At 48.1% G+C, this 16042-nt stretch overlaps 1 protein-coding gene across 1 annotated transcript; it reads right to left on the bottom strand.

Annotated features, from left to right (window-relative positions):
* Positions 1-9988: 9988 nt before the first annotated feature.
* LOC127138222 (uncharacterized) lies at positions 9989-15589 on the bottom strand. The gene is made up of 2 exons (XM_051064613.1): positions 11897-15589; positions 9989-10651 (listed from the first exon to the last, which is right to left on the bottom strand). Exons 1-2 carry the CDS (start codon positions 15587-15589, stop codon positions 9989-9991), a joined length of 4356 nt encoding a protein of 1451 aa, XP_050920570.1.
* Between the last annotated feature and the right edge of the window lie 453 nt (positions 15590-16042).

Here is a 16042-nt window from a genome sequence, read left to right on the forward strand (position 1 = left end):
TCGCAATCTATTGGATCACCTTCGATCGACATACGTAAGGATAATAACTTAATTTATTTCGCTATAATTTGTTAACTTCTTCTACCTAGATTATAATCATATCTTCTTTCACATTTCAGTTCATTTTGCGTCCATACCTTAATTTGGATCATGACCATGAGGTAAACGCTGAAGACGCGACCGTATGGACTGCATGCACACCGATAATACGGTTCACAACTGTGGATATGCACAACAGTGATCGTGTGAAGTTGCAGTTCAGTATGCCCCAAAACATCCAATATCCCCCAGCAAGCCTAGGAGAGTGGCATCTATGCAAAATTAACGACCAATGAAACTTCAATCCATGGAAAAGCTTCGCAAGATCGGAGTGTCGCAAATGGAAGCACCGCCATGACCATGTCTTAACTGACATAATCATGCCATATGAAGAAAAACCAAGTCGTACTTATATGGCTTGGTACAGATCGGTTGGTTTTCAGTTCATCGTCGAGGATATGTACCTCTACGACCCACGCCAGATGACTTACACACCTGACACCTCAACATTAAACCCCCAACAACAGTGTCAGATAGGATACACACAACCCCACGTCTTTCAAACGTTTAGTTCAACCATCACACAAACATACAACCAAAATATGCCATACACCTAACCCCAATACCAAGAGCATACCCCATACCACCACCAATAAATTGACCATCAACCTGAGACCCAACATCACTTCACACCCACGTCACCACCCTACCAAAGTCGCCTTAGCCAAAATACCTAACGATCATTCAACACCAAGCGCCCCTTCTCCTACCATAGCCAAGAAGCCCAAACCTCACAAAACTAAAACATCCAACAACCTTATCTCTACCAAACACCCCAACAACCTTTCCAACCTTTCCTCGACACATCATTCACACCCATGTCTCCCTTCAACCGTCTCGGTCGCCCACCAATGAGTCAACCACAACCCAACTACTCTGGCATGGGTCATGAACTCAGCTACGATGGTACACCCTCGATGCATACTGAAGACTATTCCGACTTGTCTGACTACCTCAACAGACCATCTCCTGTAGTTGGTAGTGACGCTCCTGGCCCCTCAGATGCTCAAACACTAGTGATGAATCATCAACGTGGGTTAGGGCCACGGGTTAGGGTAGCTAGGGGATGTGGAACCGGAGGTCGGTTAGGTGATCTCGGTCATCATCATTAGGCTTTTTTGTGTAAACGAGATTTTTTATTAATATCAATTGGTCCTATTTCAAATTTATGTATTATGTAGACCATTTACAAAAAAAAATTGCGTTTTACACTGAGGTGTCAATCCAATTAGCGCCTCCTATCAAGTAATACACATGGACGCCAATTGAATTGGCTAGGGCACATGCCCTAGCCAATCTAATTGGCGCCTCCATTCAATTTTTAAGAGGAGTCGCCAATTCAATTGGCGACTCCTCCTAAAAGTGGGATAGTTTGAGATTTTTTTGAAACCGAGGGTATTTGGGGAATTTCAATGAAAAAGTGGGTTATTTTTGTAAAAAAGTCATATTTCTCGTTCAGTACATTAGCTTTTCTTTTGTAATATTCTTTTTAATACATTAGTATCTCATATTTTTACTAATATCCTTGTTAGTGCATTAGTTATTTAAGGATTGAAGTGATAATTAGAGGAGTTTAAGAAATAATAATTCTTTTTAGGATTAAGAAAATAATACACTTAATTCCTAATTTAAATTTTAATTATTAGAAGTTTTAGAGTATAATTGAAAAAATAATTCAAGGTTAGGGTTGTAGTCTTACTTTCATCCTTTAATTCATAATTTATAAGTTTGGTTATTTCTTGAACTATTACTTGGTTTCTCGAACAAAATAGACAATATGACCAATCAATTACATGCTCCCTTAGGGTTTATATTCAATTAAGTGATCACAAGTACCTTGATCACTTGATTTGAATTAGATCTTAAGACTTGCACCTATAAATAATTCCTTATGTCATTTCTAATTCCATTCATCTTTAAAAGCCTAGAAATAGGTGATCATCAAGACATGACAACACTAAAATTCATCCTATTCTCTAAAATCATATCCCATTCTTGCAAACGCATCTTGTCTCATTCCCTTCAAAACAAAGATATTCTTTTCTTATTCAACTTTAAAACACTTAACCATTCTGATGCGAGTTATGTGTCACGAGCCTTATGAAATGGAGAAGGTTGAGAGGGAGAATTCCTACCCTTGTTCTGAATACCTTTGAATACGGGACATAGGCCATAGTTATTCAAAGTATTCGCCTATATTCATAGACTTTAGTACAATTCAAATCAGAACAACTTTCAGCGTTCATCCTTAGACCAACAATTCAACAATCAATAACAAAACACCTTTCCTTGGGTTAATCACCATCATTTGGTTAAAATGCCTCTTGCATATTTGCCTTGTAAATCCCATGGTTTACGAAAACCCCCATGTTGTAGGCCTTGATCCCCGAGTATAGGCAAACCCCTACAACACTGCATTGATTTAGACACCGCAACTTGGTTAAAGACACCTCATTCATGTTTAATCACCATTTCATAGTTAAATACCTCATTCTTGGTTTAGACACCACAACTCTGCTAAAGACACCTCATGCATGGGTTAATCATCAGTCATTAGTTAAAATACCCCCTCATTCATGGTTAATCACCATTTTATGGTTAATACCTCATTCTTGGTCATGATACCACTTTTATTTCCCATTATTGGTTATGACACTACTTTTATTTCAATTCTTGGTTATGACACCATTTTTATTTTAGTTCTTGGTTATGACACCACTTTTATCTCAGTCCCTGGTTATGACACCACTTTTCATTTTTAGTTCTTGGTTAAGACACCATTCTTTACAATTTATTGTTCTTAGTTCAGACACCACCTTTTCATTTCTTTGTCCAAACAACAATTTCTTTTCATAAAAGAACAACTATAATCCATTCCTTAGCAATCATCTTAAAATCTTAGAGCATACGAACTAGGATCGAACCAACTAAAGTCAAAACACTTCTAGAATGCGATTATAACACCGTTCCCTAAAAACAACCAACAAACATGTATGTTTCTGCCACGAACTACAGAGCTTTGATTTTGTCGTTGCACCTTGAGAATACGTAGGCACAGGATTTTGAAATCTTGGCGAGCAAATTAATTAATAAATTATTATCCCCCTTAATTAAAATCAATCGCAAGTAATCTTTAGATAATATCACCCATATGCACAAAGAACAATTAAAATGGTTCCCATTGAGTACAACAGATGTGAGGGGTGTTAATACATTCCCCTTGCATAATCGACTTCCTAACCATTTTTCTTTTCCCTTTGTATTTTATTGATATTTTCTCTTTCTCTTAGAATAAATAAAATTCAGTGGTGACTTTGTTGTATTTCGAGTGTGCGATGCGCCAGTTATTTTTCGCGGTGCATCACCATCTTGTTCTTTTTCGAGGCGTTGAGATCTTGAAAATTAAGATGCCCAAGCCTATAATGCCATATCCACTCTTCTCTACTAGTCATTGTAGCAAGACACATATGTTCTATAACCTTAAATTTAACCTTGAAGGTTCTATTTGGAGTCATAAGATCGTTTAGGACCAAAAGTCTGTTTGTATCCATAACATATAGCGTCTTATTCTCCATATGAATCTTGTAACCCCTCTTAAGTAATTGGTCAATACTTTGAAGGTTACTTTTGATTTCGGGAATATACAACACATTATTTATCAAAGAATGTTTACCATTCCTTCTCTTAATCGATACGTCAACGATCCCCTTCGCCTCTAGAGCGGTATCATCTAGAATTTTACCTTGTTCTTCATGGCACGATTGACTATAACAAACCAATATTTTCTTCTTGTCATATGTGTCGAACATCCGGAGTTTAGATATCATTGATCGATGCACTGTATAGTCTCTTTCGTAGTCACCATGCCATTTTCTTTTGCTAGTAAGCAGTTACATCATATAGGTAAGCGATCACAGCCTTCTCTAGCATCCTACTGCAACATTTAACGATTGTCTTGTAACCTGATACTATTTCATTCTCCTTAGTGATCATAACCAAGACTGTGTTCTCATCATCCCACTCTTGTCTTACAACTCTAGCTTCATCTTTTTGAGGTTCTTTCTTGTTGGCACCGCACTCTCTTGCAAAATGATCATACTTTTGACAATTAAAGCACCACACATTACTTTTGTCTCCTTTCTTACTTCCCATTTTTCCTCTAATGTTGCCACATCTAGAGTTGTATGATCTACCAACCCTATTGCCATTGCTTTCACCCTTTTGTAATGTTAAAATTTTGGACTTTTGGGATTCTCTTCCACCAAAATTCGGATAGTTCCCTCTACCTTTGTTCATGGGTCACTTTTCCTTCGCTTTCTTGTTTATTTCATTGAAACAGGCTTGTAAAGCGATCTCTGCTTTTGCCTTATTAACATTTCCTTCCTCCATTTTTTGCTCAAAAGTTTCAAGAGAGTTTTGTAGCTCCTCCTTGCTCATTGTCGTAAGATCGTTCGATTCATCGATCACAAATACTATATAGTCAAACCTTGACCTCAAAAAACGTAAGATTTTCGCAACCACATATTGCTCTGTGATCGTTTCTCCACACACTTTTAATTGGTTCACCAATCTTGCAATTCTCGTATTGAATTCACTTTCCCTTTGTCTACCTATCTCTTTCATTGAAACGGGTTTGCAAAACGATCTCTACTTTTGCCTTATCAACATTCCTTTCCTCTATTTTTTGCTTAAAAGCTTCAAGAGAGCTCTGTAGTTCCTCCTTGCTCATTGTCATAAGATCCTTTGATTCATCGATGCAAATACTACATACACAAATCTCGGCGTCAAAGAACGTAAGATTTTTGCAACCACATACTGCTCCGTGATCGTTTCTCCACACACCTTTGCTTGGTTCACCATTCTTGCAATTCTCGTATTGAATTCACTAATTGTTTCCTTTTCTTCTATTTGAATCAACTTTAGTTGCCTCATATGAGTTTGTAACCTCAACACATTTGCCTTATCAACTCTTGCATAACTTTTCTCCAAGACTTCCCAAGCTTCTTTTGAGGTTGTGCAATCACCAACCTTTTCAAAATTATCTACATCAACACATTGATGAATCAGATACAACGCCTTGTAATATTTTGTCTTCTCTTTCTTATGAGAAGCCCTTTGTGCAATTGTTTCACCTTCTACAAGTGGAATAAGATTGTTCTTGATCATTTCAAAAACATCCTGTAACCAAACAACACCTTCATTTACTTGCACCACTTGACGTAATTCTTCGCATCGAGAATTGGGAGATTCACAGAGATTAGTTCATTGAAAATGAAAAGCATTTTGCATTCTAAGTGTTCGATGGGTTGAACCAGACTCTTGATGCCAAATCTTGGGACAATGAACCACAAGAATTATGATTTTCAATGTGGAGAGGGAGAGAATGAGAGATTAATTATTGAGAGTGAAAAACGAGGATCATATCATTATTGAGACACCCAAGAGATATATATATATATACAATTACATTGATTAAGGTATAAATAAAAAACACAAAAACAGAAAAATTTACGGCTGTAACCGATTACAGTCCGACAGTAACCGATTATTGGCCAAATTACAACAAGTGTAACTGATTACAAACAAAATATAATCGATTACCGATCGTTTCTCTTTGAGCTATAATCTATTACATTCTCGTAGTAACCAATTCCATGCAGTTGAATTACAATTTCCCTCGACAAATCCAACCACCTAGTTTTGTTAATGTGCAACATAAACTACCGATTCTTGATTTTGTCATTTTAAAAGATGCACAAGCTGGCTTTTATATATATATATATATATATATATATATATATATATATATATATATATATATATATATATATGATCTCACCTGATCAGGAGGGCCTTCCACGGTCTTGGTTAATGGGCCGGAGAATGAAATGAGAGGGGGGTGTACCTGCAAGGTGCTCCAATGCTTAAGTCAGAAAAGGTACAGAATGAGGTTATCAGAGTGTGAGTTAGAATACCTGCCCCTTTGCCATGAAAGGGGTATTTATAGTGAGCCCCCAGCGCTGGGCCAAGGCTCCTAATGGGCTGGATTAGCTAGGCCCAAGGAGGAGCTGCCAGGGGACGCGTAAGAAGCGTTAAGACCTAGACCAAAGTCTGCCCCCTGGTCCAACTGCCCCTATCCCTAAGGCGACAATATAGGGGAGTTGGGTGACGTGGTGAGTGGGATGCCGTTAGGGCTCTGCCCGACACAACTGAGGTGCCCGCGACGTGGGTTGACGGTGAGTGGATGGAGATCGTATGAGGAGGACCCGCTCGCTGTCCGACACGTGTTTAAGGGGCCGGGGAGACGTTCGTCGGGCGGACTGTCGTCCACCTGACGTATCCTCGTGGTCGTGTGGACATGGTCGTTTGGATGTGGGCTTGGCGAGCATTGGGCCGTGCCGTGCCTGGGGTCATGGCCCAGTCCGGAACAGGAGCCCCCCAAGTCGAGTCTCTGAGCCAGAGGGATGACTTATGTTTCAACTAAGGGTTCCCCGAGACGATGGGGAAGCTTGATCGTTAGACAGGCGAGGTCGTACCAGACCTATTCATGACCGACCCTTTCTTCGGGAATGTCGGGGATGGAGGTGATCGGTTGATCTGCGCCTTCCTTGTAGTAAACGTGGGTATGACGCGGGGAGGTGGCGTCTTGGTGAGTCGAGGAGAGGGATAGGTGCTCGGGTCGTTTCAGCTTCTCATCTTTGACAGACGTGTCTCAGAATTAGTGGGGTCGCTTCGTTTCGCGTGCAAAGACGGCGTAGGCAGGCTAGGCAATGATGACCTAGCGTGTTGGTCCACGTGCCAAGCCCTATAAAAGGGGGTTGAGTAACTTCATTTCCACTTTTTCTTTTTGCTCACGCGTTCATCGGAGTTCTCCACATTCTCTCTCGTTTGCTCTCTCAACCGTCTGGACCGCCGTCTCCGCCCGTCCTCCTATCTGAACCACCGTCTTCTGCTCGGACACCACCGTACCTTTTCAACTTAACTATGTCAGGTATGGTTTTCCACTGTGACCCATTCTTTTTCCTTGTTGTTTCCTGTCAAACGCATGCTATTTTCGTAGAAATGTGGTTAGGTTTAACTTAGGGACAGTGTAGTGGACTGTAGGTGTATATTAGATGGTAGAAAATAGGGTTGGGATCCTACTGTACCGGGCATAAACTTCATATGCCGGGCAACACTTGCATAGGTTGTATGAAGTTTATGCCCGGTCTCCATAGAATGCGCGGGCCACCGAGTTGAGCACGGTTAGTGTCCGTCGCCGCTACGCCCTTTCACTTGACCTGCGGTGGAAGGGTGGATTTGATACGACGTCGAATTCACTCTTTCTGTCTGCGTTTCAGGTGTTACCGGGCGCTTACGACCGAGGAAGGAAGATTCTGGGTCCTCCACCGACGACGCGACAATCGCTCGTCTCCCTGTCGGGGATGGGAGTGTCCGAGATGGTACCGAACACGCCTCCTCTTCCGGGCAGGTCGACTTCTCCTGGGTTGCGGACGAGCCCTTGGAGGAGGAATCAGACTTCTGTGACGAAGCCATCACTGCTCACGCTATGGTCGAGGCCATAAACCGGGAGGATCCACCGAACTGGTATTGCTGCGCCCCCAAGGAAGAAGACCGCATTTGTCATCATTTCCCGGGGAAGCAGTTCACCATGTATGAATTTGCTTTTCGTGAGGCGGGGATGAGACTGCCCTTCAGCTCCTTCCAGATGTCGGTCTTCAAGTGGCTCCGGCTGGCGCCGTCCCAACTACATCCTAATGCCCTCGCATTTATGCGGGCATTCGAGTTAGTTTGCCAGTTCCTCGGCATTGGTTGCACCCGGGCTCTCTTCTTCCACGTGTTCCATCTCCAGAGGTCCGGTTCCCGTGGCCGCCACAGTTGGGTTTCTTTCAAGCAGCCCGTGCGTCTGTTCAAGACGTACGAGGATTCTGTTCGCCATTTCAAAAGCCGGTGGTACGTGGTGATGCCGATTACCCGGGCTGCCCTTCACTCTCTCTACTACTATCAACGGGAACCCAACGGGGAGGAGACGCTGATGTCGAAGATACCGCTGAGGTGGCAGCGTGATCATTTCGATCTCTCCACAGCGCATTACCGGGTCAAGTACGCGATGCTCGGCGAGGAGGATAGGCTCGCGTACAAGAAGCTGGTCGATTACGTGCAGAGCTTCAGCTTGGCGTTCTGGGCGAATCGACAGGGCGTGCCCTACCTGGATGAGGCCGGGGAGCTAATCACCGAGACGCGTTATATCAATACGAAGGCTCTGCTCGAGTGTGATACCGAGGAGGAAGCTCTGGCGTTATTGAGTAGGCAGACTTTGTTTAGCTTTTTATTTCTGTTTATGACTTCGGTCGCTAACGTTTGTGTGTAATTTATTTGCAGGTGCCATGCCCAATGCTCGTGATCGGGTGCTGAAGCTGGCGAATCAGGTCGGCGCTCCTGACCGGGTGCCCAAGAAGAAGAAGAAAACTGCGGCCCGTGTCTCGGAGACTGCTGGCGATGCCGGGGTCGGTCCCTCGCAGGCGGCGAGCGTGATTCCTTCCTCTCCTCCTCGGCTTAACCCGATCACCATTCCTGATAGCAGTCCGTCGCCAGCGGCTTCTCCCCTCCATAAACGGAAGCGTCCGGTTGGGGCCCTTACCAGGTCGTCTCCAGGAGGTTCGCATGGACCGGGCAGCTATCTTCTGCCTCCCTGCTATGTGGAACGGTCGTTCTTCAAGGCCGAGGAGTCGATTGCTGTGCCTGCGCCTGAGGCCAAGGCTATTCTGGACCAGGATGTTGCTGCCCGGAGGAAAGATCTGGCCAGGGATATTGCTGCCGTCATCCGGGTGATGGAGACGGCCATGGTTCTGACCGACACTTCGGTCTCCACCGCCTCGCTGGAGGAAGCCCTTTTGCAGGTTCGGACAGAGAAGGAAAGACTATCTCAAGATCTGTCGGACTACAAAGAAGAGCATCAGCTGCAGGAAGGGCTGCGCCAGAAGCTGGAGGAGGTGGAAAGGGAGAGGGACCAGTTGAAGGCTGCTAAGGCGAGCCTGGAAGAGCAGGTGGTCGACCATCAGAAGCTGACCGAGGACAACGCCTACCTACGGGCTCAGGTTGAGTCTCTCGAGGGAAAGGTCCGTCCTCTGGCAGATGAGACCGAGGAGGAACGCGCCTTTGGCTCGCGCGGTGAGCTGCTAGGGCATATTCGGACTCTCAACCAAGATCTTGTGGCCTGCTTCAAAGAGGGTTTCGACAATGCTGTCGAGCAGCTCGGGCTTCTGAACCCTGAGTTGGTGACGGAAGGGTCGGCCTATAACTGCTGCGTCCGGGATGGTGAGATCATCTGCCCGTTTGAAGTGGAGGAGGAGCTGGGGGGAGAAGAAGAAGAAGAGGATGAAGAGGAGCTCCGAGCGGAGTCTTAGTTTATATGTTTTTCTTACCATGGCCTGCGTGCCTTATGTATTTTGGCCTTCGGGCGTTGTGATATGGCCTTCGGGCGTACTTGGCTTCGGCCACTCTTATCGTTTTTAATGCATGAATATTTTCGTTATCATTCATTGTGCTCGTTTGTGTCTGATACTTGTTTGTATGAATTCGTACTCTGCTCGACTTTGTTAATCTCCTCGGTTTAGGGAACCGACGAAGTGTCGGGCTTTGTGCCCGTGGGTATCGAAGCCCGGGTCCGTTGTTCGAACCCTGGTCCCGAGGCTTGGGTCCTCCCATCGCGAGCTGGGTGCCCTGCCAGTCTTGGTACTTCGACGTTGAGCCTTGGTCAAGATCCCAACCGTCGGGGAGGGTTGTGTTTGTTATGTGACCCCGGATCGTTCCCGGGTCTCGTGGTTCCTCCCTGGGGTTTTGGGGACGAAGAGCGTGGTCGTACCTGCCACGTCTCCCCGTGGTGTATTTAGCTGTAATATTGTCTAAGTTTTTCTGCGTTCCATGGTCGAGCGAGTTGTTCTCCTTGTAGGTTTTCTAGGTAATAGGCCCCGTTGCTCGTTTTGTCGCGGACGCGGTAAGGGCCTTCCCAGTTGGCCGCCAGTTTGCCCTCTCTCGGGTTTTTCTGGTTTCTTCTGAGGACCAGGGTGCCGACCTGGAACTCCCTTTTTATGACTTTCGCGTCATGGCGTAGTGCTATCTTTTGTTTGAGGGTTGTTTCCCGGAGAGCTGCTTCGGAACGTATCTCCTCGACTAGGTCGAGCTCGGCTCTAAGGGTTTCATCGTTCATTTCCTCGTCTAGGGGCTCCTCTGTCCTCCTCGTTGGCGTCCGTATCTCCACCGGGATGACTGCCTCGGTGCCGTAAGTTAGTCGGAACGGGGTTTCCCCGGTGGTAGAATGTGGTGTCGTGCGGTAGGCCCATAGGACGCTATGTAGCTCCTCGACCCATGCCCTCTTTGCCTCGCCGAGTCTGCGTTTGAGGCCACGTAAGATTACCCTGTTGGCCGCCTCTGCCTGCCCGTTCGTCTGCGGATGCTCGACAGACGTGAAATGTTGTGTGGTGCCCAGGCTGGCGATGAAGTCCTGGAATCCTCCGTCCGTGAACTGTGTCCCGTTGTCTGTGACAAGTGCCTGGGGTATACCGAACCGAGCGAGGATGTTGCGTTTGAAGAACCGGAGAATGTTCTGCGCGGTTATTTTAGCCAGTGCCTCCGCCTCGATCCATTTGGTGAAGTAATCCACCCCGACGATGAGGTATTTACTCTGATATGATCCGGTGACGAAGGGTCCGAGGATGTCCATGCCCCACCACGCGAAGGGCCATGGGGAAGACAGTGATTTGAGGTCGTTCGGGGGTGCGAGGTGCATGTCGGCATGTCGTTGGCATTTGTCACATCTTTTGACGTGCTCTTTCGAATCGTTTTGCAGGGTCGGCCAGTAGTAGCCTGCTCGAAGGGCTTTTCGTGCGAGCGATCGTCCGCCGAGGTGTTGAGCGTTAATTCCCCGGTGTATCTCTCCAAGTATGTCGGGGACTTTCTCTTCCTCGACGCATTTGAGTAGTGGGATGGAGAATCCTCTCCGGTAGAGTTTGCCTTCGAGGAGTACGTACGAGCATGCGCGTCGTTTGACAGTGGTCGCCTCTTTCGGGTCAGCCGGGAGTTCGTCTCGTGTGAGGTAATTGTAGATGGGTGTCATCCAACAGTGGGCATCTCCAATAGCGTTGACCTCGAGTGGAGGCGGTAGTTTGTCGATGCTGGGCCGCGGGAGAATTTCTTGGATTACTGATTTATTCCCACCCTTTTTCCTCGTGCTGGCTAGTTTCGAGAGAACGTCTGCTCGTGTGTTGTGCTCGCGGGGTATGTGTTGAACTTCCCATTTTTCAAATCTATCAAGTTTTTCTTTGACGAGGGACAAGTACCCGAGGAGGTTGTCGTTCTTGGTTTGGTATTCTCCTCGCACTTGTGAGGCCACGAGCTGGGAGTCGGTGGATATTTTTACCTCTTTTGCTCCCAGGTCCTCGGCTAACCTCAGGCCTGCGAGGAAGGCTTCGTATTCGGCTTGGTTGTTTGATGTTGGGAACGCTAGCGCTAACGATACCTCTATCAGGATCCCTTCTTCATTTTCGAGGATGATCCCGGCCCCGCTGCCTGATGTGCTAGAGGCGCCATCGACGAAGATCGTCCATTTGTGGGCGCTTTCTGCTGGAGTCGGGCAGTGGGTCATCTCCGCGACGAAGTCGGCCAGCGCCTGAGCTTTCAAGGCTTTCCTACTTTCGTATTGTATGTCGAATTCGGAGAGTTCTAGTGACCACTTGAGCATCCTCCCGGCCATATCCGGGCGCCCGAGCAGCTGTTTGATTGGCTGATCGGTCCTCACCTTTATCGTGTGTGCGAGGAAATAATATCGTAGTCTCCTCGCTGCGTTGATGAGGGCCAGGGCGACCTTTTCGATTTGCTGATATCGGAGCTCGGGACCTTGGAGTGCTTTACTCGTAAAATAGATGGGCTTTTGTCCTTCGTCGGTTTCTCTTATTAGAACGGCGCTGACGGCCTCGGTCGCCACGGATAGGTACAAGTATAGGGTTTCCTTTTCTGATGGCCGTGACAAGACCGGGGGTTGGGACAGAACCTTCTTTAGATGGAGTAGCGCTTGCTCGCATTCGTCGGTCCAGTCGAAGGTAGCCTCTTTGCGAAGGAGTCTGAAGAATGGCAATGCGTGCTGGGCGGACTTGGCGATGAAACGGGAGAGTGAGGCGAGCACTCCATTGAGTGACTGGATCGATTTTTTGGTTTTCGGGGTCGGAAACTCCGAGAATGCCCGGCATTTGTCGGGGTTGGCCTCGATCCCTCTTTCGGTGAGATAGAAACCGAGGAACTTGCCTGCCCGGACTCCGAACGTGCATTTCTCGGGGTTGAACCTCATTTTACACTGTCTCGCCTGTTTGAATACCTTCGTAAGGTGTCGAGCATGGGTTATTTCCTCGTGTGATTTGACGATCATGTCGTCCATGTATACTTCGAGCATGTCCCCTATTTCGTCCTTGAAGACTTTGTTCATCATGCGTTGGTATGTAGCGCCAGCGTTCTTGAGCCCGAACGGCATCACGTTGTAATAGTAGTTGCCCGTTGGGGTCATGAACGCTGTGTGTTTCTTGTCCGCGGGCGACATAGGGATCTGGTTGTATCCACTATATGCGTCCATGAAGGACAAGAGTTTAAAACCTGCAGAGTTGTCAACGAGCGAGTCTATATTAGGGAGGGGGAAAGCATCTTTCGGGCAAGCCCTATTAAGATCAGTATAATCAACACACATACGCCATTTTCCATTATTTTTCTTAACGAGGACTACATTAGAGAGCCAGGTTGTGTACTGGGCTTCAGAAATAAAATTTGCCTCTAAGAGGTCTTTTACAGCTCGCTCGGCAGCCTCTGCCTTTTCGGGCGATTGCTTGCGTCTACGCTGTGCTATGGGCTTGGCTGCCCGGTCTACAGCTAGCTTATGACACGCGATCTCGGGGTCCAGCCCGGGCATTTCTGCGGCATTCCACGCGAAGAGGTCGGAGTTCTCTTTGAGGCATGCTACTAGCTCTTCTCTTGTTTCCTCGGGTAGTCCCTTACCTATCTTCACCGTCCTTTCCGGATCGTCCCCAAGAGGAATGAGTTCGAACTCCCCGTCGGGGATTGGTCGGACCGGGTGTTCGAGAGAGCGTTCCTTGGGGAACCTCCCCTCTTCGGTCTCGTCCAGCCCGACGCGACAGTCGAGGTCGATGGCGTTGACTCCTCGGGCGGGATCCTCGGTCTTGAGTTTTTTGTTGTTGCAGTTGCTCTTCGTGCTGACTACGGCCTGTCCTTTTACTGCGGCGTCGTAGCATCGCCGGGCTGCTTCGATGTCACCATGGATGGTGACCACACGTCCCAATTTGGTGTAGTATTTCATCTTCAGGTGGACGGTGGATGGGACCGCAGTGAGTTCGGCCAGTGTCGGGCGTCCAAAGATGCAATTGTAGAGAGACGGACAGTCTACGACCAGGAATTGGATTTTGACTTCCCTGGCCGTTTCTTGTTCGCCGAAAGTGACGAGGAGCTCAACATATCCCCACGGTCTGGTTGTTGCTCCGTTGAATCCTTGGAGATCTGATCCGACGTAGGGGGCTAAGTTGGTCTTGTCTAGCTTCAGAGTCTTGAAGAGGTGGACGTACATGATATCCACTGAGCTGCCTTCGTCGACCAGGATGCGTCGTACGTCGAATCGGGCCATCTTTGCTCTAATCAATAGTGGGATGGCCGAGTTCGGGGATCCGCCCGGGAGTTCCTCCAGGAAGAAGGATATTGGGTTGGATTTTCCCCGGTATTTTGTCAATGTCGCTTTCTGCTCGGGGGCAGTCAGTAGGAGTTCGTCGAACTTGCGTTTGACGGAGAGGGCCGCGGATTCCCCGTTAGTTCCTCCTCCTGATATCACCAGTGTGGTAGGGAAGTCTTCCCAGGGGCTGAGTGCAGTGATCTTGCCCTCGGGCAATGGTTCGGGGGGGAAGAAATCTTCCGGTCGTGACACGCAGAGGGCCACTTGATAGGGAGAGTTGTCGGGGGGTGTGTTTTCCCGGGGTCTCTTCTTCTCTGGCTCGTCGTGTCTGGGAGCTTCGTTCTTCCTCGTGTACTGCTTCAGGTGCCCTTCTTGGATTAAAATTTCAATCGCATCTTTCAGGTGGACGCAGTCTTCGGTCACGTGCCCGTGACTTCTGTGGAACCGGCAGTACTTTGATTTGTCGGTGTGGGGCTTTGGTGCAGACGGTTTTGGGAACCTGACCCTGCCCTGCTTAAATTCAGAGTTGATACATTCTGCGAGGATACGCTCTCGAGGAGCTGTCAGTAAGGTGTACTCGCTATATCTGCCCGCGGGGCCTCTTCCTTCCCGGAGCTCGCGAGGTCTTTCTTCTCTTCGTCTGTCTCCGTTGCGACGGGAAATGCTCGTGTCCTCGCGTTTTGAGTGCTCGGTCTCCCCAGCGTTACGTCCGCTGCGGGCATTGTGTGCCACCTGCTTTTCCTCGTATCTGATGTAGGCCTGGGCTTTATGCAGGAGCTCGTTTAAGGTGCGGGGAGGCTCGATCCCTACGGCTCTGCTAAGTTCACTGCCGGGTAAGAGACCTCTCTCGAGGAGATACTTCTTCATGTGCTCGGTGGTATCTACCTCGACAGCTTCCTGGTTGAATCGCTCGATGTATGAGCGCAGTGTTTCATTCTTCTTCTGCACTATGGCTTCAAGGGCCGCCTCAGTCTTGGGGTGACGACGGGAAGCTGTAAAGTGCCGGGTGAACATGGACCTCATGACTCTCCATGACGTAATGGACTCAGGGGCCAAGCTTTTGTACCAGGCCATGGCCCCTTTCCTGAGGGTCGTTGAGAACAGTCGGCATTTGAGGTGCCCGGTTATATCATTGCGGTAGTCGAGCATCGCGTTGACGTTGTCGACGTGATCGTCGGGATCTGTAGTCCCGTCGTACACAGCTAGGTTTGGCGGTTTCTCCATGCCTTTGGGGAGCGGGGCTTCCATTATTGCCCGAGATAGGGGGCAATGCAAATCTTCCTCGTCGCTCCTTAAGGGAGACAGTTCGTTGTTGTCGGGGCTGTGCCCGCGCCTTGGTGATGTTCTCGCTCGACCACCGTCACGATGGGCGCGTGCCCTGCTGGCGTGGGGTTCGGGAGAGCGACGTCCTCGCTTCTTCGTTGGCTCCGGACGTTGTTGTATCCTACTCACCGGCTGGGGCCGGGCCTCTTGTCGTTCGGCTTCGAGGGCCATGATTCGTTCGTGCTGCTGGTGGAGCATAGAACCGGCCTGATTGAGGGCATTCACCATGGCAATCATTACGGCGTCTCCTTCAACGGGAACGGGAATGGGATGAAATGTCTCTGCCCCTAAATTGTGGGCGTGAGAGACATCTCCGTTGTTTTGGGGCTCTGGAGACGGGGTGGATGGATGACCGTCCCGAACGTCCGCTTCATGGGATGGGGGGCCGTCGTCCATGTTGTAGTTGACGAGGGGACGGCTGTGATCGCTACGTTGTTCTCCGGCCATGTTGGAAGGACAGAAACAAATGAGCTTTTGATCCTCGTTTGATGAAGATGGGGATAGCTAGTTCCCACAGACGGCGCCACTGATCTCACCTGATCAGGAGGGCCTTCCACGGTCTTGGTTAATGGGCCGGAGAATGAAATGAGAGGGGGGTGTACCTGCAAGGTGCTCCAATGCTTAAGTCAGAAAAGGTACAGAATGAGGTTATCAGAGTGTGAGTTAGAATACCTGCCCCTTTGCCATGAAAGGGGTATTTATAGTGAGCCCCCAGCGCTGGGCCAAGGCTCCTAATGGGCTGGATTAGCTAGGCCCAAGGAGGAGCTGCCAGGGGACGCGTAAGAAGCGTTAAGACCTAGACCAAAGTCTGCCCCCTGGTCCAACTGCCCCTATCCCTAAGGCGACAATATAGGGGAGTTGGGTGACGTGGTGAGTGGGATGCCGTTAGGGCTCTGCCCG

This window comes from Lathyrus oleraceus, chromosome 4 (genome assembly GCF_024323335.1).
Source record: "Lathyrus oleraceus cultivar Zhongwan6 chromosome 4, CAAS_Psat_ZW6_1.0, whole genome shotgun sequence".
NCBI classification, from domain to species: domain Eukaryota; kingdom Viridiplantae; phylum Streptophyta; class Magnoliopsida; order Fabales; family Fabaceae; genus Lathyrus; species Lathyrus oleraceus.